Source organism: Panthera tigris, chromosome D3, assembly GCF_018350195.1.
Source record: "Panthera tigris isolate Pti1 chromosome D3, P.tigris_Pti1_mat1.1, whole genome shotgun sequence".
In the NCBI taxonomy this organism is placed as follows: domain Eukaryota; kingdom Metazoa; phylum Chordata; class Mammalia; order Carnivora; family Felidae; genus Panthera; species Panthera tigris.
This window is the reverse complement of record NC_056671.1, coordinates 7670932-7694534: the sequence shown is the minus strand read 5'-3', so window position 1 is coordinate 7694534 and position 23603 is coordinate 7670932. Positions and strand designations below refer to the sequence as shown.

At 45.1% G+C, this 23603-nt stretch overlaps 1 protein-coding gene, 1 long non-coding RNA gene and 1 other non-coding gene across 6 annotated transcripts in view; 1 reads left to right on the top strand and 2 right to left on the bottom strand.

The window, feature by feature from the left end:
- The window catches only part of KDM2B (lysine demethylase 2B), a 152934-nt gene that overhangs the window by 126034 nt on the left and 3297 nt on the right, over nt 1–23603 (bottom strand). For 3 of the 4 annotated variants that reach the window (XR_006210196.1, XM_042963056.1, XM_042963057.1), the window contains exon 2: nt 608–783. The exons of the other annotated variant lie outside the window; for it this stretch is intronic. Coding sequence is in view for 2 of the 3 variants with exons in the window: in XM_042963056.1 (XP_042818990.1) it covers nt 608–739 (132 nt within the window). In the remaining variant the exon portion in view is untranslated. The remainder of the gene's footprint in view (nt 1–607; nt 784–23603) is intronic. 4 annotated transcript variants of the gene reach the window in all.
- On the top strand, nt 382–8379 carry LOC122232795. The gene is made up of 3 exons (XR_006210198.1): nt 382–912; nt 2082–2172; nt 6083–8379. It is a non-coding gene; the product is annotated as an uncharacterized LOC122232795 (long non-coding RNA).
- LOC122232890 lies at nt 12542–12653 on the bottom strand. The gene has a single exon (XR_006210285.1). It is a non-coding gene; the product is annotated as a U6 spliceosomal RNA (small nuclear RNA).

The following is a 23603-nucleotide window of genomic DNA, read 5'->3' as shown; positions in this document are numbered from 1 at the left end:
CGGGGGCGGCTGCCCGAGGAGGTGAGGGGCGGGGAGGGCGCCCGGGAGGCACCGGGCGCCGTTAGCGCCCTGGCATCGCTGTTTTGTTGTTGGGTCACGAGTGCGCCTTGCACGCAGGCGCCGCCGCCGCCCGGGAGTTGTGTGCAGAGCTGACTTTTGGAGGGCTGAGTTGCAGGCGGCGGGCGCATCCCGGAGATGGCGGGGCAGGGAGGGAGGGAAGGAGGAGGGGGTGGGGAGGGAGGTGCAGATTTGCACGGCTGGCCTCAGCGGGAGGCGCGGAAATGCAAGCCGAGCTTGCTGGCTAGAAAGCCCCCGAGGCCTGGCACCCCCCAAACGACCCCCCACCTCAATTCCTGCCCCCATTGCCCACGGCCCCCACGGGCCACCCCTCTTCCTCTTCCTTCATCCACCCCACCCCATTACCTACGTGGCCGGCCCAAATTCAAAGAGCTTTGTATATATAATTGTTTTTTCTGCTGCATGTCTTGTTTTTTTTTTGGGGGGGGGTGGTGCCGGGGGTGACGATCCTCTCCAGACCCCCATATGCGGACCTGCCATGTGGAGGAGACATTTGGGGGCTCAGGAAGAAATTAGCGCAGCTCCATACCTGTACGGACTGCATAACTTTTAAACTCCCGGACTCAAAGATACGGACCCACACACGCAGGTACAGGAAATAACAGCCAGACCAGAGCCTTTTCAGACCCGAGTTGACCGGAAGACGTTGCATTTCATTCATTCATCCTGCCCGCGTCTGTGGAGTCCTTTACTAGGCGACGAGCCCTGGAACACAAGTTGGACAGTTTTTAAAGGTCCCTGCGCTCGCCAAGAGAAGGAAATAGATGCTCAGGAGTGAAATACCGAGAGAATCGGATCTGGCGCCTCCTAACGCAGCTGGCAAGCAGGCGAAGGGTAAGCCCTCATTGGCCGATTATAAGAGAAAAGTCGGGGGAAAGCTCTGGGATGGGGCGTGGGGAACTTGGGGAGCCCCTCGATTAATCCTGTAGGGATTCTTGGCAGAGGTACTGGCACTCTCCTGCTTTCTGTCAATATACCTGGTTGGCCATGGCCACCCCCAAAACTGTAATCCTAAATGTGCTGTCCTGTAATTCCATTATGAAAAGTAATAGTCAGTTAGACTTTGATGATGAGAAAAGCTGGCCCTAAACATTCCTCTAGCCCAACTAGGCCTGATCTTTGGGGTAACGATCAGGAGGAGATAACCACATGGCACCAGAGCTACAATAAAGGAACATTACAGGTGCTCATAGCAGGCTTTGACAAAAAAAAAAAAAAAAAAAAAAAAAAAAAACCAAAAACTTCCCATGTTTTTTATTTCTGCCATTAGCCCCTGTAGGATAGTTGGAGCAAGTAGTTTTGAAAAACTGAGGCTCAGAGAAATTATCAATCTGGATGATTTCCTCTGCCCCCATATGGTCCCCAGTCAACACTCCATTCAGACAGAGAGGTGTGGAGAGGAAGTGGCTTCCCCATCAGAGATCGGATGTGAACTATCAGCCCTGGATTGGTCACCCTAAGAGATAGCTTCCCCCTCACTCACCTTAAAGTTTCCTGTCCTAGCTTTCTATATTCTTTTCTACCCACCCCCAAAAACTGCTCTTTGAAGTTTGTTTTAATCCCAGTCCACTAGATGGCAAATATCAAAATTTGTTTCCAGACTGAAATTGCCCAGGTTAGCTCAGTGTGAGTGAGAAGGGGTTAGCCTTCAGCCCCTGTCAAGAACCAGGAACCAATTTATCTGCTTCTCTTTCACACAAGACCCCTTGAAGGGTAATAGTCTGGTTATCCCTCACATTACAAAGAAAAACTGAGTCTCAGAAAGGCAAAACCACTCACCCAAGCTCACAAGCTTGTAAATGTAGTTGGCGGGGCTCAAACCAGAGCCTGGTTCCGCCATCTCATGGTTTTTTGGATATTGACCACCTTCCTTGCTCCCACATAATGAAATGAACATGTTCAAAGGAGGGTGTCTGGGCTGGAGGGTCAAGAAAAGGAAGTTAAGTGCAATAAGGTAAAAGTGAAATAGAATGCTTGATCCTGATTCTCCTTTCCTCCCATAGACCCTTCTCTCTCTCCCCATGTGGCCTCATGGTGTCCCCAAAGGCTGGTGTCAGGAAAAGATCCGATGGCAGGCACCTCACTGCAAAAACAGTTAAGTCCATATATCACCCCAAAGGGGAGGTCCTCGCCTGTCAGAATGGAAAGGGGTTGAGTAGTCACCTAATTTAATCCCTTCCCTTTACAAACCATAAGGAAACTACAGACCAGAAAGAAGAATGGGCCAGCCTGGGTTTGTTCCCCTTGGACTCCCCCAGAAAGCCTACCCTACCGCCTGGTCCTAAGTGGTCACTCAATAAATGTTGGGTCCTTGATGGATCACCTTCCCCACCGATATTTGCATTTTCCCTTTATCAGTAATTGGCAGATGAAAGGCTTTGTCCTCCCCTTGAAAGAATTCCAGGCATTTGCTCAAAGTGGGGGAGGAGGTTATTTTGGGCCAAAGGGGGAAGGGCCAAGACCCTTGAGCTCCTGGTGTTGGCTAATTGTCCCAGAGGAGCCGGAGGTAGGTGAGAGAGGGAAGGGAAGATTAAGGTGCTTCTCCAAGAGAAGTACTTTTTCTTGCAGGAAAAAAAGAGCAGGCAAGTTGTATTTGAAACTTAGTAATAATGACTTCCCGGACCCTCCTTCTCATTCTTACAAAGGGCCCAGTCAAATCCTGGCTGTGTTGGCCTCATTCATTCATTTCTTCATTCATCAAAGGTTGATTGAGCAGCTCTGTGCTTCAAGACAGAGGGGATACAGAAGAACCAGCTCTGATTGTAGACATACTCCAGGCTGCACAGGGAGTGGACAGACAGCTCCAAAGGGAGTTAGGAATCCCCAGAATTTAGATTTTCAAACTGTTAGAAACTGAAGCTGTTTTCACACTCATACATGATTTTATAAGAACTCCTGATTTTTGAATGCTTACTATGTCTTTAAGCAAAGGTACTCACAGTTGCTATTTCTTTGAATCCTCATCTAAACCCTAATGAGGGAGAGTCTAGAATTTGCCACCTTTATGGTTACTTGCCCAAATTTTACAGCTGTAAAATAACAGAGACAAGATTTGCATCCAGGGCTTATAGGAATCCGGAGCTCACAGCCTTTATCATTTACTATACCTCTCTGCAGGGCTGTCCCCTAGGACATGATCATGGAAATATTCTATGTCTGCGCTGTCCAATACAGCAGCCTCTAGCCACATGTGGCTACTGAGCACTTGAAATGTAGGTAGTGAGATTGAGGAAGTGAATGTTAAATTATTTTTTAATTTTAATTAAAATATAAATAGCTGTATGTATGTAGCTGTGTCTACCATTATTGGACTGTGCAATCTTAGTGTTTTCCAGAATTTGTCTTAACTCACCTACCAAGCTGCCTCACACTCTGATTTGGCACTGGGTCTCCATAATCAACCTTCTGGAAATATTTGTGGAATGAACGAAGGGACCCTGAGAAAATGAACTATTGGAATGATGAGGTGGGGGAAGAGGACAAGGGATGTCTGCAAAGGTTTCCTAAAAGGGGCCATCTGGTACAATGTGAATGTTTGGAGTGTTAGCCCTTCAACCAGTCACTCTGCGTGCCTGCCTGGGGATGCCAGTTGGGTAGAAGATTGTCCCACCTGCCCAGATCTGACAAATAAACTTCTCAAGGACAGATAATTGGTGATGGGGCAGGAAGCCTTAGAAATGGGTAACCACTTCCTGATATGTATCATGCTGATAGACAGGAACACAAAGATGCAATCCATTGTAACCCTGTTTGCAACAGAAAAGGACTGAATATGGAGCGCCTGGGTGGCTCAGTTGGTTAAGCTTCCGACTTCAGCTTAGGTCCTGATCTCACAGCTCCTGAGTTCGAGCCCCACGTTGGGCTCTGTGCTGGCAGCTCAGAGCCTGGAGCCTGCTTGGGATTCTGTGTGTGTGTCTCTCTCTGTCCCTCCCCCACTGTGCTCTCGCTCTTGCGTTCTCTCTCTCTCAAAAATAAACATTAAAAATTTTTTAAAAGAAAAAGACTGAATATGATCTAAGGGAGCGGATTAAATAATCCTTGGACCATTTTTCTGTGCAATGAAATGTTATCAAAACATTAAGAAGAACAAAGTAGTTCTACATATACTGATGTGGGAGGATTTCATGACATCCTAAACATGAAACAATGAGATATGGAATACCAAAAATTGTGCTGACCAAATTGTGCTGACCACTAGGTCAACCAAAGGGAACAAATCTGTATCTACATTTATTCTTTCGTATATACAGGATTTTCTTTGGAAATAAATATAATCCAAAAATGGGGGAAGAACCTGGAAAAGAGCAGAAAATGTATTCTTTGGTACAGCGTTTCATTTTTACCACATGTATGCATTAGAGTTGCCTGATTTGAGATCTTACAGATTCAATTTCACTTTCTGTGTTGTAGTATCCATAATACCTACTCAGGCAGGACTTTCATTTTTTTTTTTTTTTTTTTTTTTTTTAGTTTATTTATTTATTTTGAGGGGAAAGGAGAGAGAAAATCCCAAGCAGGTTCCACACTGTCAGGGCAGAGCCCGACATGGGGCTCAGTCCCACAAACCATGAGATCATGACCCGAGCCGAAATCAAGAGTTGGACTGAGCCCCCCAGGTGCCCCAGGAGCTTCATTTTGTTCATCTTTTAAGACAATAAAGTTCAAAATCTGACAAATCTAAACCAAATAAATATTGTTTAGGCATATATACATAAGCAGTAAGGCATAAATAAAAGCAAATGAGTGATTAACACAAAATGCAGGAAGAGACTCAACTCTGAACAGGGAGAAGTGCTGGTGATTTCCTTTTTCTTAATATGGATGGTGAACACCTGAGTGTATTCTTTAAAATTTTACAAATGTGATTGTACTTATGAAATATTCCACAATCTAAAAATTGTTTGGGGGCACCTGGGTGGCTCATTCAGTTAAGCATCTGACTTCAGCTCAGGTCAGGATCTTGCAGATCGTGGGTTCGAGCCCCACGTTGGGCTCTGTGCTGACAGCTCAGAGCCTGGAGCCTGCTTCAGATTCTGTGTCTCCCCCTGTCTCCACCCCTCACCCACTCATGCTCTGTTTCTTTCTCTTTCTCTCAAAAATAAACATTCAAAAAAAATTTTTAATAACAACTGTTTTAAAATTGCTTCAAGTCTAAGGGTACCTGGCTGGCTCTGGGGGGTGGAGCATGTGACTCTTGATCTCAGGGTTATGAATTCGAGCACCATGTTGGGTGTAGAGATTACTTAAAAATAAAATAATTTTTTTAAATGGCTTTAAGTCTTTCTCCCCCATCCCCACCCATCTACCCAGTTTCTCCTGTCCATACTCCCATCCCCAGAAAACTTGTTAGCATGTCTCTTGGGTATCCTAGCAGAAATAGTTTATGCATTTACACACTTCTATATACTTTTTCTATTGTTATTGTTATTATTATTATTATTATTATGTCACGTAAATATTACCCATTGTCCTCTTTCCTTTTGCATTTAATATGATCTGGAGATCTTTCCATATATTGTCTGGAGAACTGCATCATTCTAAAATATTAGCTAAGGATGAAGTAAATCTGAATGTTGTGATTCAGAAACAGTTCAAGATTGGTTAAGAAATAAAAAAGTCAGGATATCATATATGCTATGATCCCATTTAAGTTAAAAAAGAAGAAGAAAGAGCTTGAATGGAGCAACAAGCCATTACGTTTGATCACTTCCAAGTGGGGAGAAAACTTTGAGGGAGTGATATAGGGACTATCTCATATATTATTTGCCCTTGTAAATTTATCAAACATTTTAAACAAAAAGGCATAGAAGATAAATATACCAAATATAACAAGGACTTGCGTATCCACCTCCTACTTTGCCAAATCCTGGATTTTTGTCATATTTTGTATTGCTTTTGCAATTTAAAAAATACTTTGGGGAACAGCATACTGTACTTTTTCTGTTCAAGTGAGTGGAGTTCCCAAAGACCTTTTCTCTTTTTTCTTTTTTTTCCCCCCCACCAGTCCCGTGTAGATTGAAGTATCAGGGCAGCTTACATACAGCCTGAGCATCTGGCTTTGGGCATTTGGGGAAGACTTTGCGAGAGTTCTACATCTCCCTGAGCGAGGATCTGAAGGAAACTTGGAAATAACAGGTGAGTTAATTAAGGGGTTAACTCCAGGAGGCGAGTCCTAAAAGTTCAAAGATACTTTCAAAACTTGCATCTTTGGATTGATGGACAAGTGTATTAACCAATGGAAATCAAACTCCAAGCATTACTTCATCATGCTAAATTGTCGTTGGTTGCCAATCCCTGAGGGCCTGACAGCCCGGCTGGCAGTTAACCCTTTCAGGGATGATCTTGCCCTTAACATCAATTTTATTTTGAAAGATGAAGTAGGGACGGGTGAAAAGCCTAGAAAGATTCCCCGGAACTTCAAGTGTCCGTTTTGGATCTCAGCCCAGCAGGTAGAGTTTCGCCCCACAAAGGAACACCCTGGGACAAATTTCCTGGAGAAAAGTTTTGAACTTTTAAAATTGGGAATCAGCTGACCTTGCTTAGTGGGACGAGAGGGGAAGGGAGAAGTCTGATTCACTTTTTGTGCTGTCAGAACAGCGACCAGTGTTGGAGCCAATTCCATTAATCTTGCAGAGCAATCAGTCACTGAGAGGATTGAATTGCATTTCCTGCCCCAAAGATGTAGAGACCGATGACCTTTGCAGCAGCCCTCAGACCCCCCAGTTCACAGCTGGAGAGAGGATGTGTCAGCATTTACTTTCGGGTCTCACCCTGCCCTTTGTTCAAAATTCAAACTCTTTGTGCTCAGGCTGCTGCAGGGGTTTTTGTAGTTGTTGACTTTGCCAATTTTTTTTTTTAAAACCTCCCACGTCTTGGAACTTCTGAGAATCAAACTCTCTATTTAGCAGAAGATAATATCTGGAGGTGCCCCCAGAGAGGGAACCAGAATAGACACAGGGGAATTTTAAGAGAGGCCATTGGGCCTTTTGGCTTTCATTACTGCCCCTTCCTGGGCTCCCTGAATGCTGCAGGCTGAACTGGATGGAGCCAGAAGCCCTGCAAGAGGACTAAAAAGCCTCATGTGGACATGGGTCTGTTACAGAAAAAACCTTTTACACGCATTACCTCGGGTAAAAAGGAACCGCTAGAACAAAAGCATTTACATAAAGGAACATTCTAAATTCCGAAATCCAGTGAACTATATGACCTCACACAAGGTGCCCAAACTGAGCCTCAGTTATCCCATCTGTAAAATGGGGGTCATAATATCAAACGTATAAGAGCTACAGGAGGATTGAATGAACCAGTGTTCTGTAACAGCGTGGTCATGGTGTGTGTCTTCATTAAAATGAAGTCAACCTTCTCTCCCCAACAAGCCTTCAAAGTCTGATCGCACTCAACTGTTTTGGGTTCTTTGAATAGAGCTGCTTTCTCTCCTCCAGACCTTTGCATTTGCTGATCTGTGCACCAGGAGTTGTCTCTCCTGCCAGCCGTCCTCTCCATAGCTCTTACTTATCCTCTCGGAACCAGCTTTGATATCTTCTCTTTCCTGTCCCCTGCATAATACTCATCACATTTTCTTAGTGTTGCCTATGCTGTCAGCACACTGGGAACCCTCGGGCTGTAGGGCCCCTGTCTGCCTCATGCATGGACGTATCTCCTGCCTAGCACAGTGCCAACACCTACTCTGAAAGTACATATCTAAGCGTACCTGGGCTGGCTCAGTCAGTAGAGCATGCAACTCTTGGTCTTGGGGTGGTGAGTTCAAGCCCTATGTTGGGTGTGGAGCCTACTTAAAAAAAAAGAAAAAAAAAGTACCCGTCTAATGGAAGTCCAGCACCCCTACTGTGCCTCCCTTAGTCCCCAAATTTCTCACCCTTCCAGAAATCTAGGAGTAACAGTACTGAGATTTTTCTCTTGTCCTGGTTAGCCATATTACAACATCCTTTGCAAATGGAGTCAGTGGCTTTTTAACTCGCCTTGAAATGCACTTCATTAATTCACCAATTACTTATTGAGTGCCTCCTAGATTCCTACACAGAGCAGCCTTTGTAGGAAAGCCTGCTCTTCACCCCATAGCACCTATTCATGGCACAGAGCAGGCCTTTCACCCTGGTGAGGCCAGGATGCTCTGAAATGGAATGGACAGTTGGCTCTTACCCCAACCCAAAGAGAGGACTCTCTGAGACCACCCCTTGCAAATTGAGAGCAGGTAAGTTTGCCCAGCTTACCCTAGCACAAAGCTCTTTCCATTCAGAATACTTGTCATAATTATAATAAAATACTCATGTGTGAACAGTCTATTGTCTGGCTCTCTCTTTTAAAGGAAATGTCCCGGGGCCCCTGGATGGCTCAGTCGGTGAGCTTCCAATTTTGGCTCAGGTCATGATCTATGATCTCAAAGTTCGTTGGTGAGTTCAAGCCCGCATGGGGCTGGCTCTGTGCTGACAGCTCAGAGCCTGGAGCCTGCTTTGTATTCTGTGTCTCCTTTCTCTGCCCCTCCCCTGCTCATGCTCTTGTCTCTCTCTCTCTCTCTCTCTCTCTCTCTCTCTCTCTCTCTCTCTCAAAAATAATAAATGTTAAGATAGGTAGGTAGATACATAGATAGACAGATACATAGATGGAAGACTCTGAGGAGACTGACCTTGGTCTTAGTTCATTACTTATCCTCAGTCCCTAGGGCTTGGTTCATAAAATCTCTATTTTCAGCTTCACTAAATCTTAAACTGTACCTCTTTGAAGATGCAAAGTTCTAAGAGGTTCTCTGAAAGTGCAACAGACAAGGTGGTGTGCCTGGGGAGGTGGTGCTCTACCCCTTTCTAGCTCCAAAGCCCAGGCTCTCCTCCACTCCATCCCAGACTGCCTGGCCATCTCATGAGATCTCCTGGGCAGAAATTGAGTCGCGGGGCCAAGGGGTGAGGGGAGGAGGGACAGGGGGCAGGGAACCAGCTGTCATCGCAGGCAGCTGAGGCCTGCGAACCCCCTGGTCTGAGAGGCCCCTGGAGTTGCTGATGCTGGGTGGGGAGAGGGGAAGCCGCTCTTTGCATGTGAGCATGGCTTCCCCAGGGCGATGCAGGGGTTTTATCACTGGTCACTAGCCACTTGGTGTCCCGGCTTGATGGCCTGGAGTCTGGAGACCCTGGGCGGAAGGGAGAGTGGCACAGAGCCTGCTGTGGGGGCAGGGCTGGGGCTGGTAGTGCCTCTGGGTCAACAGCAGCCCCAGAATGACCTAGCGGGCCTTAGACCTCTGCTCCTGATCTCTGGAATCCATTCATCTGCCTGAGCCTTGACTTCAGCCCCTGCGTCGGCATCTCCCACAGGGGATCATGCTTAATGTCTGCCCTGGGCGTGGCAAGGACGCTTCAGCAGAGTTTTGTGAGTCCTCCACTCACCTGGGTCAACTTACCCACCTCTGATAATAAACTCTTAGAAGAAAGTTTGATGCTCCTTTTGTTAACACCACAATCCTAGGCACTCAATAGAGGCACAGCAAAGAGTAGAATCCTCAGTCCTTCAAAGGTCCCGACTTCTTAGCCTGTAAGTTGTGTGCCTGTGGGTAAGTGACTTCACCCCTCTTAATCTCATTATCATTTCTACAATGGGAAAATAATAGATGTTTGGGAGAATGAAATGAAACCACAGAAACCCCAGTCATCACACGACCTCGTTCCCTTTTCTGCTTTCATTTTCTCTAGCACTGATCACCATCTATCAGATCTTTTATTTATTTGTTGTTTTTCTCCTCCCACTAGGATGTCAACTCCACAAAGCGGCAATTTTAATCTTTTCTGTCCACCTCTGTACCCCCACACCTGTCAAATAGAACTGAACCCATGAGATTCTCAATAAATATTTGTTGAATAAATGAATGGATGGATGCAAAGTGATTAGCACTTGGTAAGTGCCCCATAATGATCGCTAGTTTACCATTGTGATTAAGCACTCAGTCTCTGGAATCTAACTGAAAGCGGAATAATTGAGGCAGGAGAAATTTAGCATCACGATAGGATGTTGGCACTCAAGCTGAGAAATCCTGTGTGCATCATTTACTAGCTGTGTAATCTGGTACAAGTGACTTTGCTTTCCTAAGTAAGGCTCAGTTTTCTCATCTGTAAAATGGAGGTAATAATAGCACCTCCCTGGTAGATTGTGAAGATAGGATAAGATGGTAATGTAAAGCATTTAGTAGAGTGTCTGGTATATAGTAAGTGCTCAATAAACAGTAATCATCATTATTCATTATAGTAATACTCAGATGAGAGGTGATGTCTAAGTCAATTAAACCATTGCTAAGCACTCAAATATGTCAGGGTCTAGCAGGCTCAATTAATGTTTATTGACTTCGATCTGTGAGCTCCTCAAGGAAAGAGATTGTGTTTACATTGTCATGATATTGGCCTACACTAGATATATGAAGACATGCTAGAAAAATTACATTCTGGACTCAAATATCAGTGAGAACATTGAAGAGCTACTAGAATAATAAGAATACCAACGTCCTACTGTGCGCCAGGCACAATGTTGGTTGCTGGAGATAAGGCAATGAGCTCAAACAAACATTGTGGCTATGACTTTCAGGCTAGTGAAACTTAGCAGAGTTGACAGACTTTGTTCCAATAATTGCACAGACAGATGGAACATTGCAACTAAGTGTATCATGACAAGGAGGTATAGGAGGCTCTGACATATAGACTGTGGGCATGGAGAGGATGGGGTTGACCTGGTCTTGGGTTGAGGAGGAAGCCAAGGAGCTTCTCTCAACATCGAGCTGAGCCCCGTGGAAAGAAGAGGTCTTGGCTAGGCTGAGGGTAGGGGAAGTGTTCTCAGCAGAAAAAATAGCAGATGTAGAGGCCTTATGATGGGGGAGTCCATGTACTAAAGGAACTGAAAGAAAGCCTGGATGATCCCAATGTAGTGAGCCGATGGCAAGGGACAGGGGTGAAATAAACTGGAAATAGAAGTCGGCACTTTGGAAATTAATTGGGCAATGTGTGGTAAAGCTGAAAGAGTGTACAACCTATGATCCAGCAATTCCAACTCTAGGAACATTCTAGAGAAACAGCCACGAGTGCACTGGGAAGCATGAACAAGGAAGTTAGCCCTAGCCGCATTGTATGCAGTCTCAAAAAAACAGTGAAACAACCCAAATGCTCATCAACAGGAGAATGGACAAATTGCAGAATGTTTTCCTTGGGTTCCTCAGAAAGCAGTCTGCACCAAAAGTTAGTGTAGTACTCCTTTATCGGAGAATGCAGTCCTGAGGAAGCAAGAGAGAGGAAAAGGGGCAGTGAGACAGGGAAAGAGGGTGAGTCAGTATGAGGGTACCAAGGAGTGGCCATATTTACCACAGCATCTTGGACAGTTCTGGGGGTCGGAAGAAGGGAAGAGAATTATCTGCTGGCTCCTGGTCCAACGTTTGCCCCATGGGGCGTAAACCCCCCCCTACTTGGAGATTACCCATGTGTAAGCACCTCGGACGCCCCTTAGTGCTGCACATGTCTGCCACAAGGAGAAGCCCGAGATGGAATCTAGTTGGCCAGAGCCCACACAGAATCGGTCACCGTGTAAGGGTCAGGATGGAACAGGTCACCAAGGGAGATTGTCTGAGAAGGCAGGCTGAGAAGAGCTGAGGAGGCCTGTGACATATGTGATGTAATACCAAATAGTATACAGCAGTGAAAGAGACGTATAGCTGCGTACGTGCACGTGAAGACTAGCCAAACAATGTTGAGTTGAAAGGCAAGTTGCAGAAGAAGGTACAAGGTAAAGTTTATTTACATAAGGTTCAAAAAGAAGCCAGGGGCGCCTGGGTGGCGCAGTCGGTTAAGTGTCCGACTTCAGCTCAGGTCACAATCTCGCGGTCTGTGAGTTCGAGCCCCGCGTCGGGCTCTGGGCTGGTGGCTCAGAGCCTGGAGCCTGCTTCTGATTCTGTGTCTCCCTCTTTCTCTGCCCCTCCCCCGTTCATGCTCTGTCTCTCTCTGTCTCAAAAATAAACGTTAAAAAAAATTGAAAAAAAAAAATTTAAAAAAAAAATAAAAAAAAAAAAAGAAGCCAGTGTAGACAACATGTATAAAAAAGCAGTGGAATAATAACAGATAAATCCAAAATTGAGGCTACTAGTTGCTTCTGGGGAGTTAGGAGGAAATTGTTATGAGGCCATGGAGAATTCCAGAGAAAATGCTGGTGATGTTGGGGGTTTTGTTGTGGCTACTGTGTTTTTGTTGTTGTCATTTTTTTTTTAATGTTTATTTATTTTTGAGAGAGAGAGAGAGAGAGGGAGAGGCAGAGCACGAGCCAGGGAGAGGCAGAGAGAGAGGGGGACACAGAATCTGAAGTGGGCTCCAGGCTCTGAGCTGTCAGCACAGAGCCCAACATGGGGGTTTTAACCCATGAACTGTGAGATCATCACCTGAGCCGAAGTCAGACACTTAACCGACTGAGCCACCTCTCTGTTGTTGTTATTTTCAATATGGAACACTTCACACATTTACATGTGTCATCCTTATGCATGAACCATGCTAATCTTCTCTGAATTGTCCCAATTTTAATATATACCCTGATGAAGTGAGGAGGGTTTTTTAATGGCAGCAAATACCCCACAGGGTTTATCATTTAAATCTTTAATTAAAAAAAAAATTTTTTTTTAAGTAGGCTTCACACCCAGGTTGGAGCTCAATGCAGGGCTTGAACTCAAGACCCTGAAATTAAGACTTGAGCTGAGATCAAGGGTCGGATGCTTAACCAACTGAGCCACCTCTGCATCTCTAAGTCATTTTTTTAAAGATTATATTTTTATTTTTATTTATTTTTAATTTTTAAAATGTTTACAGCCCTCTTAGCACAACGGGCAGCATGTCAGTCTCATAATTTTTTTAAAACACTTATTTTTGAGAGAGAGAGTGCGCGCGCATGTGCACATGAGCACGGGGGTGGCAGAGAGAGGGAGTCACAGAACCCGAAGCAAGCTCAACACTGTCAGTGCAAAGCCCCACATGGGGCTCGAACTCACAAACCATGAAATCATGACCTGAGCCTCAGTCGGCTGCTCAATCGACTGAGCCACCAAGGCACCCAAAAGATTATATTTTTAAGTAATCTCTACACCCAACGTGGGGCTCAAACCCACAACCCCGAAATCAAGAGTTGCCTGCTCCACCCACCGAGCCAGCCAGGCACCCCTTCATTTAACTAATTTTTAAGGGTACAGTTCAGTGGCATTAAGTATATTCACATTCACGTTGTGCAGCCATCACTACCATCCAACTCTAGAATCTTTCCTTCATCCCACTCTTGGATAGCTTGGGCTACTCTAACAAAATGCATCCACAGGGTGGCTTAAACAACAGTCATTTCTTTATCACAGCTCTGGAGGCTGGGAAGTTCAAGGTCAAGTTGCCGGCAGATTTGGTGTCCAATGGGGGCCATCTTCCTCACAGATGGTCTCCTCACTGTAACCTCACATGACGGAAGGGGGCACTCTACGGTTTCTTTTATAAGGGCATTAATCCCAATCATAAGGGTGAAAGCCCACTTCTTGGTTTGTAGCCAGCTGCCTTTTCCCTGTGTGCTCACATGCCTTTCCTTGGAGAGTGTGTGGAGAGAGATTTCTCTCTCTTCCTCTTATAAGGGCACTAATCCCATCAAGAGGGCCCCTCTCTCCTGACCTCTAAAATGTAAACGTAATCATCTCCCAAAGGTTCCACCTCCAAACACCATTACGCTGGGGGTCAGGGTTTCAACATATGAGTTTTAGGAATTTCAGCCTATAACAATCCCAAACAGAAACTCTACACCTACTGAATAACTAACTCCCCAAAATTCCCTCTCCAGGCAGCGCCTGGCATCCACTATTCTATTTTCTGCCTCCATGAATTTGTCTACTCTAGGGACTTCCTATAAGGGGAATAATACCATATTTGTCCTTTAGTATCTGGTCTATTTCATTTCGCGTAATGTCTTCAGTGTTCATTCATATTGTAGCGTGTGTTAGAATTTCCTCCTTTTTGGGGGCACCTGGCTGGCTCAGTCATTAAGCATCCAACTCTTGACAGCAGCTCAAGTCATGATCTCATGGTTCGTGGGATTGAGCCCCAAGTCAGACTCTGCGCTGACAGCATGGAGCCTGCTTGGGATTCTCTCTCTCTGCCCCTCCCCTGCTCGTTCTCTCTAAATAAATAAATAAACATTAAAAAAAAAGAAAAAAGAATTTCCTTCCTTTTTAAGGCTACATAATAATCCATAGTATGTATATAGCACATTTTGTTTTCCCATTCATCTGCTGATTGACATTTGAGTTGTTTCTACTTTTTGGCTATTGTGAATAATGCTGCTATAAAAGTGGTGAATTTTTGTTTCTTAAGTTGATCATGATAATAATATATAATTATTTTTTAAAATGTTTTTATTTATTTTTGAGACAGAGAGAAACAGAGCATGAGCGGGGGAGGGGCAGAGAGAGAGGGAGACACAGAATCTGAAACAGGCTCCAGGCTCTGAGCTGTCAGCACAGAGCCTGACGCGGGGCTCAAACAGACTGTGAGATCATGACCTGAGCTGAAGTCGGATGCCTAACCAACTGAGCCACCCAGGCGCCCCAAATATATAATTATTTTTAAGCCACATGTATGTTTATTTCCTATTTTTAAAGTTTAGAACTGCATAATATGATTCTTTATTACTAAACTGGTCCACAGTGGCACTGTCTTCATTATTTTGCATGACAGTAAGTACCTCCAAAAAGTAATTTAATGACTCGGTTTTACTATGACAAACTCAGTATTTGCCATTTCTTATCAAAATAATTGGTATATCATTAAAGTCATCTTTGTAAATGTTCTAAACAACTTGATCATTAAATAGAAGACCCCAGTAAAAGATAACAAATAAGTGAGCTAATTTTTTTATTAATTAAAAATAAAAGGGAGCACCTGGCTGGCTCAGTCAGTGGAGCACGCAACTCTTGATCTCGGGGTCATGAGATTGAGCCCCATGTTGGGGGTAGAGATAACTTAAAGGAAAGGGGGTGGTTCAGTCAGTTGAGCATCGGACTCCAGCTCAGGTCATGACCTCACGGTTCATGAGTTCAAGCCCCATTTCGGGCTCGCCGCTCTCAGCGTGGAGCCCACTTCAGATCCTCTGTCCCCCTCTCTCTCTGTCCCTCCCCCTGCGTGCACACACTCTCTCTCTCTCTCAAAATAAATAAATAAATAAACGTTTAAAAATAAATAAATAAAATGAAATAGTTAAAATGGTAATTTTATGTTGTATGTATTTTACCACAATTAAAAAAGAAGGGAAAGAAGGAAGGAAGGAAAGTGTCAGATCAGGCAAAACCTGATGACTGCAGTGAATATTTGAGTCTCAACAATTTCTTTTTATTTTTTTAATGTTTATTGATTTATTTTGAGAGACAGCACACACCCAGAGGGGAAGAGGGAGGGAGAGAGAGAGAGAGAGAGAGAGAGAGAGAGAGAGAGAATATCAAGCAGGCTCCACGCTGTCAGCACAGATGCCTACTTGAGGCTTAAATTCCTGAACCATGAGATCATGACCCGAGCCAAAATCAAGAGTAGGAAGCTTCACCAACTGAGCCACCCAGGTGCCCCAAGTCTTTAACAATTTCTGTGCATTGCCTCAATTTTTACAAGAATAGATTACATAGAAGTCCAGTTAAGGGGTTGCACCAAAGGAGGAGGACTTAATCCCTCATTTATTGCTGGAAAAATCAAGCCAAACGGAGGTTGGGCAGCCTGTCAGAGGCTCCCGGCTCCTGGCCAGCAGCACCAGGGCGAGGACCCAGCTATTGCCCTCTTGCCTGGTGTATGAATGAACAACTGTCCACAGGGGAAGCAGCAGTAACCAGATAACAGGCACTGACTGAGCGTGTGCTACAGGCCAGGTCCTTCCTGGGTGCCCAGGGGATGGATATGCAAGTGAATGAGAGGAGAGTCTGTCTGACCTTCAAAGAGCTGGTTCCCAGGTAAGAAGATAAGACTCAGAAAGGTACCTGCCAGTACAAGTTGATAAGGGGCCCCTCTGCAGTCTGAACACACCCACATTACTGCCTTATCTTTGTATGTTAGAGTTATTTATTTACAGGCCATTTTAGCAGGAAGACTGGGGGCTCCTTGAGGACATTCATTGATTCAGGTATTTACCGAATAGTACTGTGTACCTAGGCACTGATTTGAGACAGCTGGTATACAATAAATGTTTGATAAATGTACATTGCCTAGCATTCAGTAGGCATTCAATAAATGCTCTTTGAATTGAATAAACAATGCATGAATAAATAATTTGCACAAGGTCCGGCATACAGCAGGTATTCAATAAATGTTGAATTGCACGAAGGAAGGAATAGCACACTGGAGGTACTCGTTAAATGTCGCACCCTCCTGCCTGTCTGACCTACCTCCATCCTGAGCCTGAATCCTGGACATGGAAGCCCAAAGACCAGATTGGATGTGCTGATCATCATCCATCCATTCATCCATTTAACAAGCATTTATCAAGGATCTACTGTTTGCCAGTCCCTGGGGATATAGCAGTGAACAAACAAGTGTTTTTCTCTCATTTGCTCACATTCTGATGGAGGAGAAAGACAGCAAATAAGTTAATAATTTAAAAAAAAAAAAGTAACAGTAAGTAAACCCCGGTGACATTAAGTAAACCCAAGTGATGTGAAGGACTGCAGGGAGGTGAGAGGAGTGGGTGAGAGAGATTAATCAGGGAAAGACCTCTGTGAGAAGTGGACGTTGGAGAAGTCTGAAAAGGAAGAAACAGCCAGCCAGCCATATGAAGATCTGGGGAAAGAGCGTTTAGGCAGACAGAACAGCATATGCAGAGGCTTTGAGGCAAGAACGGAGTCGGCCTGTGGAAAGAACGGTGAGAAGCAAGTAGGTTCCTATGCAACTGAGCCAAGGGGAGGGCGGGACAGATAGGAATGGGTTAGATCACAGAAGGCATTCCCATTAAAGGTAAGGAGCTTGGGTTTTATTCTAACTCAGATGCAAAGCCATTGGAGGGCTTTAAGCACTGTGGGGTAGCCTGAACAATGAACCTCCAAAGATGTCCACATTCTTATTCCTTGAACCTGTGAGTATATTACTGCATATGGCAGAAGAGGCTTTGCAGATCTGACCAAGTCCAGGGTCTGGAGATGGGGAGATTATCCCAGATTATCCAGATTGACTGAATGTAAACACAAGGGTCCTTATCAGAGATAGAAAGGAGGGTCAAAAAGAACAGTAGATGTGGCAACAGAAGAGATTGGATAAATGTGCTTTGAAGAAGGAGGAAGGAGCCACAAGCCAAGGAATATGGGCCTCCACTAGACGCTGGAAAAAGCAGAGAAATGCATTTCTCCTCAGAGCTTCCAGAAGGAACCAGACCTGCCAGCATCTTAATCTTAGCCTCTCGTAATTCATTTTGGACTTCTGGCCTCCAGAACTGTAAGAGAATAAATTGGTATGATTTTAAGCCACTAAATTTGTGGTAACTTATTGCAGCAGCAACAGGAAACTAATCAACCAAGGGCGCCTGGCTGGCTTCGAAGGTGGAGCATGCGACTCTTGACCCTGAGGTCGTGAATTTGAGTCCCACGTTGGGTGTAGAGATTACTCAAAATAAAAAATAATAAAAAAGAGTGCACCTGGGTGGCTCAGTCAGTTAAGAATCCAACTTTGGCTCAGGTCACGATCTCGTGTTTCATGGGTTCAAGCCCTGCATCAGCTCTGCGCTGACAGTGTGGAGCTTGCTTGGGATTCTCTCTCTCTCTTTCTCCCTCTCTCTCTGCCCTTCCCCCATTCATGCTTTCTATTGCTCTCAAAATAAGTAAATAATAATAATGAAGGGCGCCTGGGTGGCTCAGTCGGTTGAGCACCCGACTCCTGGTTTCGGCTCAGGTCGTGATCTCACAGTTCGTGAGTTCCAGCCCCACATTGGGCTCTATGCTGACAGTGCAGAGCCTGCTTGGGATTCTATCTCCCTCTCTCTCTCTCTCTCTCTCTCTCTCTCTCTCTGCCCCTCCCCTGCTCGGTTTCTATCCCTCTCTCTCAAAAAATAAATAAATAAACATTAAAATAATAATAATAAAGCTAATCAACTGGACAAGGAACAGGATCAGACTTGTTTTAGAAAGATTTTTCTGTTTGCTGTTACAGAATGGCTTTAGGAGGATTAAAAGTAGAAGCAGAGACACCAGGGAGGTTACTGCAGACTTCTGAGCGAGCAATGGTGGTGGTCTGGATAAAATGGGAGAGATGATGCTGGATGGGAGAGCTCAGATATAGTCAACTGGGTTTTCTGATGGATTGGATGTTGTAGGGAAAGGGCTCCGTGAAGGAAAGCAAGAACTCATCACCACCACCACCCCCAACGTCCCCATCCTCCCCGGGGCCTCACGGAACCACATCACACTTGACAGGCTATTCCTGGGATGCTGGGCATTTTTGCATGATTAGGCTGGAACACTTCTCTGGGAAATACATGCCTTCAGCCTGAAAGGTTTTTACAAGCCAGGGCAGAGGATTAAAGGCAGTCAGGCTGAGGAGAAATCCCAGGGTCAGAAGACAGCTGAGCATGGAGACTTTTACTCTAAACCTTAACATTTTCATTTTTCACTCCCTGAACCCAGGGTGTCACGTTAAATACATGTTTGGCAACATCGGCTGTTCTATTTTTCTTCTTAATTATACAAAGAGAGAGACTGGAGGTGGCTCAGCCCCAGGCTGGGGGAAGCCAGGAGGCTTTGGCACCAGTGGGAGGCAGAGACACCAGCTAAAAGTCAAGAGGATTTGAAATCCTTTTGAAGGAGCATGGAGACCAAACTCCCAATTCCCCTGAACTCAGTGCGGTCAGCCCTGACTCAGGGTTTCTAAAAGGAGACTGACAGAGTCACCAGCTTAGAATGGAGAGGGGACAGATGGGCACGTGTCTGAGATAAAAATATCACCAGCACCAAGACCGTTCCTGTGCCGTGAATTTATACCCAGGCCTCTGTCCTCCTCCCTCCTTCCATCCTCTGAGCAGAAAATGGCTAACTAGATCGTTCTTCACATTTATAGAGTACTTCCTACTGTGTGCCAGGAACTGGGTTAAACTGTTAACTCGTGTTATCTTACTGTACGCACTCAACTATTCTATGCAGAGAGACTACCATACTACCGTTATCCCCATTTTCTAGAAAGGGAATCCGGCTCATGGAGTTGAAACGTGACCCCCGCTCCCTTATGCTGAGCCTGGGCCTATCTGCCTTCAACTCCATGCTTTGCCCTCACTCTGCTTTGCTCTGTAGCACAGGCAGGCCAACACCAGCAAGCTGCCAGATCGACTGGCTTCCGCCAGATTGGCCAGTGGGAGGCAGTGATAGGAACCAGGTGGGTGGGAGGAAGGGAGAAGCCAGGATGGTTCTCCCTTTCTATCTGCCTCAGGCAGTATCTCCAGCAGCAGCCACATTTCCTGTGTCTCCACCTCCCACCAGGCAGGCCTTCTGTGGGTCCAGCTACTACCTGATGACTCCAGTCCCTCCTGCATCCCAGAAACCCCAGCTCCTCCCCCAGTGGCTTCAACCCCAGAGGTGATCAAGGCCCTCCTACTGTTGCTAATCTGCGCTTGCTTCCCCCTCCCCTGTCTGTCTTCTTCCCTAGCTCTCCCACTGCCTACAAAGCCATTCCCCTCCTCTGGTGTCTGGTTTTTCCCATTGGATTCTCACTGATATTCTGCCTTTAGTAGATACTCACAGATTACCCAATTCATTAGATTTGGAATGAGACAATCCCCTTTCATCGAGAACAGCACATCCCACAAGAGGGAAAATAGTAACCACAGTTTACTGAGCATTGTGCTAATTGCCAGACAAATGTTCTTTCGTGGAACACTCACAACAAACCTTTCTGCCAAGACCCACTGCTATTCCCATTTGACAGATGGAACTCAGGGAGGTTGGGTTGCTTGCCCAAAGTGACACAGTTACAAACTGACAAAGCTGGGATTCAAATCTAGGTGTACCTAGCTCGGAAGTCTGTATCTTTTTCTAATCTCTGTTGACATCTTGAATACACTTGCAGCCCTCTGATGAGCTCAACTCCCCTGGCTGACTGGAAGACCCCACCTCAGCTCACTCTGGGGTACTTATATTCGGTTCCTAGACAGCTGCAGCAAAGTACCACAGCCAAGATGAGTGAGAACAACAGAAATGTATTGTCTCACAGCTCTGATGGCCAGAAATTGTAAATCGAGGTGTATTTCTGAAGCCTCTATAGAAAGATCTGGTCCAGGCCTCTCTGCTAGCTTCTGGTAGCATCAGGCATTCCTTGACTTGTGGATGGCCATCTTCTCCCTGAGTCTCTTCAAATCATCTTCCCTCTGGGTACGTCTCTGTGTGTTCTAATTTCCCCATTTTATAAGGACACTACTCATATCGGATTAGGACCTACCCTAATGACTTCATTTCACTTGATTACCTCTATAAAGATTCTATCTCCAAATAAGATCATGTTCTGTGGCACTAGGAGTTAGGATTACAAGGTATCCTTTTGCAAGGACACAATTCAGCCCATACAGTCCTCCCTGATCTCTGGTGCTGAGTCTCTAGAGTGTGGCCTAGTTGGTCCTGTTTTGCCAGTGAAGATGTTAGATCATCCAGGAAGATGTTTAATTCTCTGACACCCTGCCCCTTGAAGAGATGCATTGAGTCCCAAATCATGTATGCATTGACAACATTTATCCCATTTTACTCCAAAATATAGAGAGAGACGTAAAGCACCTTGTGTGGACACACCAATTTTGAAAAAGGAGAACAAAGTTGGAAGACTTAATTTAGTTGACTTCAAGACTTATTTTTTTTAACATTTACTTATTTATTTAGAGAGGGGGAGAGACGGGGGGGGGGGGGGAGGAGGAGGGAGACAGAGAGAGGGAGACAGAGAATCCCAAGCAGGTTCCACACCATCAGCGCAGAGCCTGACATGGGGCTCAGACTCACAAACCGTGAGGTCATCACCTGAGCTGTGATCAATGGTCAGATGCTTAACCAGCTAAGCCACCCAGGTGCCCCGACTTCAAGACTTATTTTTTTTAATGTTTATTTATTTATTGAAAGAGAGAGAGAACAAGCTGGAGAGGGGCAGAGAGAGAATCCTAAGCAGGCTCCAGGCTGTCAGCACAGAGCCTGGCACAGGGCTCAATCCCACAAACTATGAGATCATGACCTGAGCTGAAATCAAGAGTCAGACACTTAACCGACTGAGCCACTCAGGTACCCCAAGACTTACTTTAAAGCTAGACTAATCGGGGCACCTGGGTGGCTCAGTCAGTTAAGCGTCCGACTTTGGCTCAGGTCATAATCTCGCAGTCCGTGACTTTGAGCCCCGCATCGGGCTCTGTGCTGACAACTCAGAGCCTGGAGCCTGTTTCAGATTCTGTGTCTCCCTCTCTCTCTGACCCTCCCCCGTTCATGCTCTGTCTCTCTCTGTCTCAAAAATAAATAAACGTTAAAAAAAAAAAAAAACATTCATACCAACATTGCCTATAATTGCAAAAAAAAAAAAAAAAAAAACAAAACTGGAAACGACTCAAATGTCTTTAAAAAATAAATAAATAAAGCTAGACTAATCAAGACAGGATATACTGGCAAAAGGATAGACAAAGTGAGCAATGAAATAGAGGGGGGGGGGGGGCCAGAAACAGACCCTCACATATGCAGGGACTTGGTTTTTGACAAAACTGTCCTCACATTTTAACAGAGAAACCTTACTTCACTCAAAAATCAGTTTGAAGGTGACCTGGCTGGCTCAGTCAGTGGAGCATATGACTCGATCTCAGGGTTGTGAATTCAAGCCCCACGTGGGTATAGAGATTACTTATAATTAAAAGTTTAAAAAAAAAAAATCAGTTTGAGATGGATCATATGCCTAAACATACAACAATACCTCTAGATCTTTTTTTTTTAATCCATGTTTTAAAGTTTTAAAACAGGTGAATATCTTCATGACCTTGGGGTTGGCAATGATTTCTTAGCCAGGGCAGAAAAAACACTACCCATAAAAGGCATAGGCACAAACACATGGACCCAGCAATGGCTCCTGACCAGGGGGGAAGAGTGAGCCCCACAAGCCCAGGAAGTGGAGAACAGGGAGGAAGAGCAGGGACTCCCCAACATGCTCTCTGAGCTCCAGGCCCAGAGAATGATTTGGAGATCAACAGTGAAGTCCACAAATCCTAATTCTGAATTTTACAACCTCTCCCCTGACAGTTACCTAACTTTGTTTCCAGCTTTCTTTACCCACTTCTTCCATTCTGAAAGACTTCTGGATCATTCACTAAAGCTGCCTTCCAGATGTCTTGTGGAGTTGGCATCGGGGCTGGGCAGCAGAGGGATTTCACACATTCTGTGTGGCACACAGTGGGAGTCACAGGGAGGCCTATACCAATTCCATACAAGGAAAACTTGCGAACTGTTAAAAATAACCATTACGGATGCATGGCTTCTGGAAGGAGTGAGCTTCCTATTACCAGAGGTATACAAGCCCTGTTCTGTAGAGGCATGAGTTCAAGAAATGGTGGTTGTTTTTATGATTATTAATTTAGGGTGTTTTTTAAACATTTATTTATTTTTAGTAATCTGTATACCCAACACAAGGCTCAAACTCATGACACCTAGATGACTCTTGAGTCATAGGTTCTTCAGACTGAGCCAGTTAGGCACTCCTAATTTAGGGGTTTTAAACCTCAGAGCAGAGGGGGAGGCAGAGATAGATGGGAGAAGGAAGCAAACAGAAGCAAGGGATCAGATTACGATGGGCTCCAACAAAGTACTCTCTCTCTCTCTCTCTCTCTCTCTCTTTATTTATTTATTTAAATGTTTTATTTATTTCTGAGAAAGAGAGCAAGAGCAGGGGAGGGGCAGAGAGAGAGGGGACAGAGGATCCAAAACGGGCTCCTCCCTGACAGCAGTGAGCCCGATGCAGGCCTTGAACCCACAAACAGTGAGATCATGACCTGAGCCAAAGTCGGAAGCTCAACTGAATGAGCCACCCCAGGCGCCCCAAAGTACTCTCTTTTTAAAAGTGGAAAATTCTTTGAGCTTTTATTGAACAGGAAGTGGCAAGAAGGTTCCTCTTCAGCTGGGCATCAAATATACCTCTCCTATTAATCTGCCTGAGAGAGGTGACTAGGTGTCCACACTCAGGGTCCATGAATAGATATTTCTAATACCTCCATTTTTGCTAAGAGGACTGGAGGCTCAGAGAAGTTAAGTAATTTGCCCAAGGTCACATTGCAACTGAGTAGACAAGGGAACAGCCAACCCCAACCATTGTAAAAGACTGAAAGTACTTAAAAACTAAAGCCCATCTAGTTCAGTGGTTCTCAAACTTTGCCTTAAGAACAAGCTAAAACTAAACTGCTTGGGTGGTTTTTAGTAACTTACACGTTAACAAAATACCTCTGGAGATGCAGGCAGGTATGAGTTTGATGGTGGTGAAGCCCCAGATCCTAGAGTCCCACTCTCAGGTTTAATGTCCTGT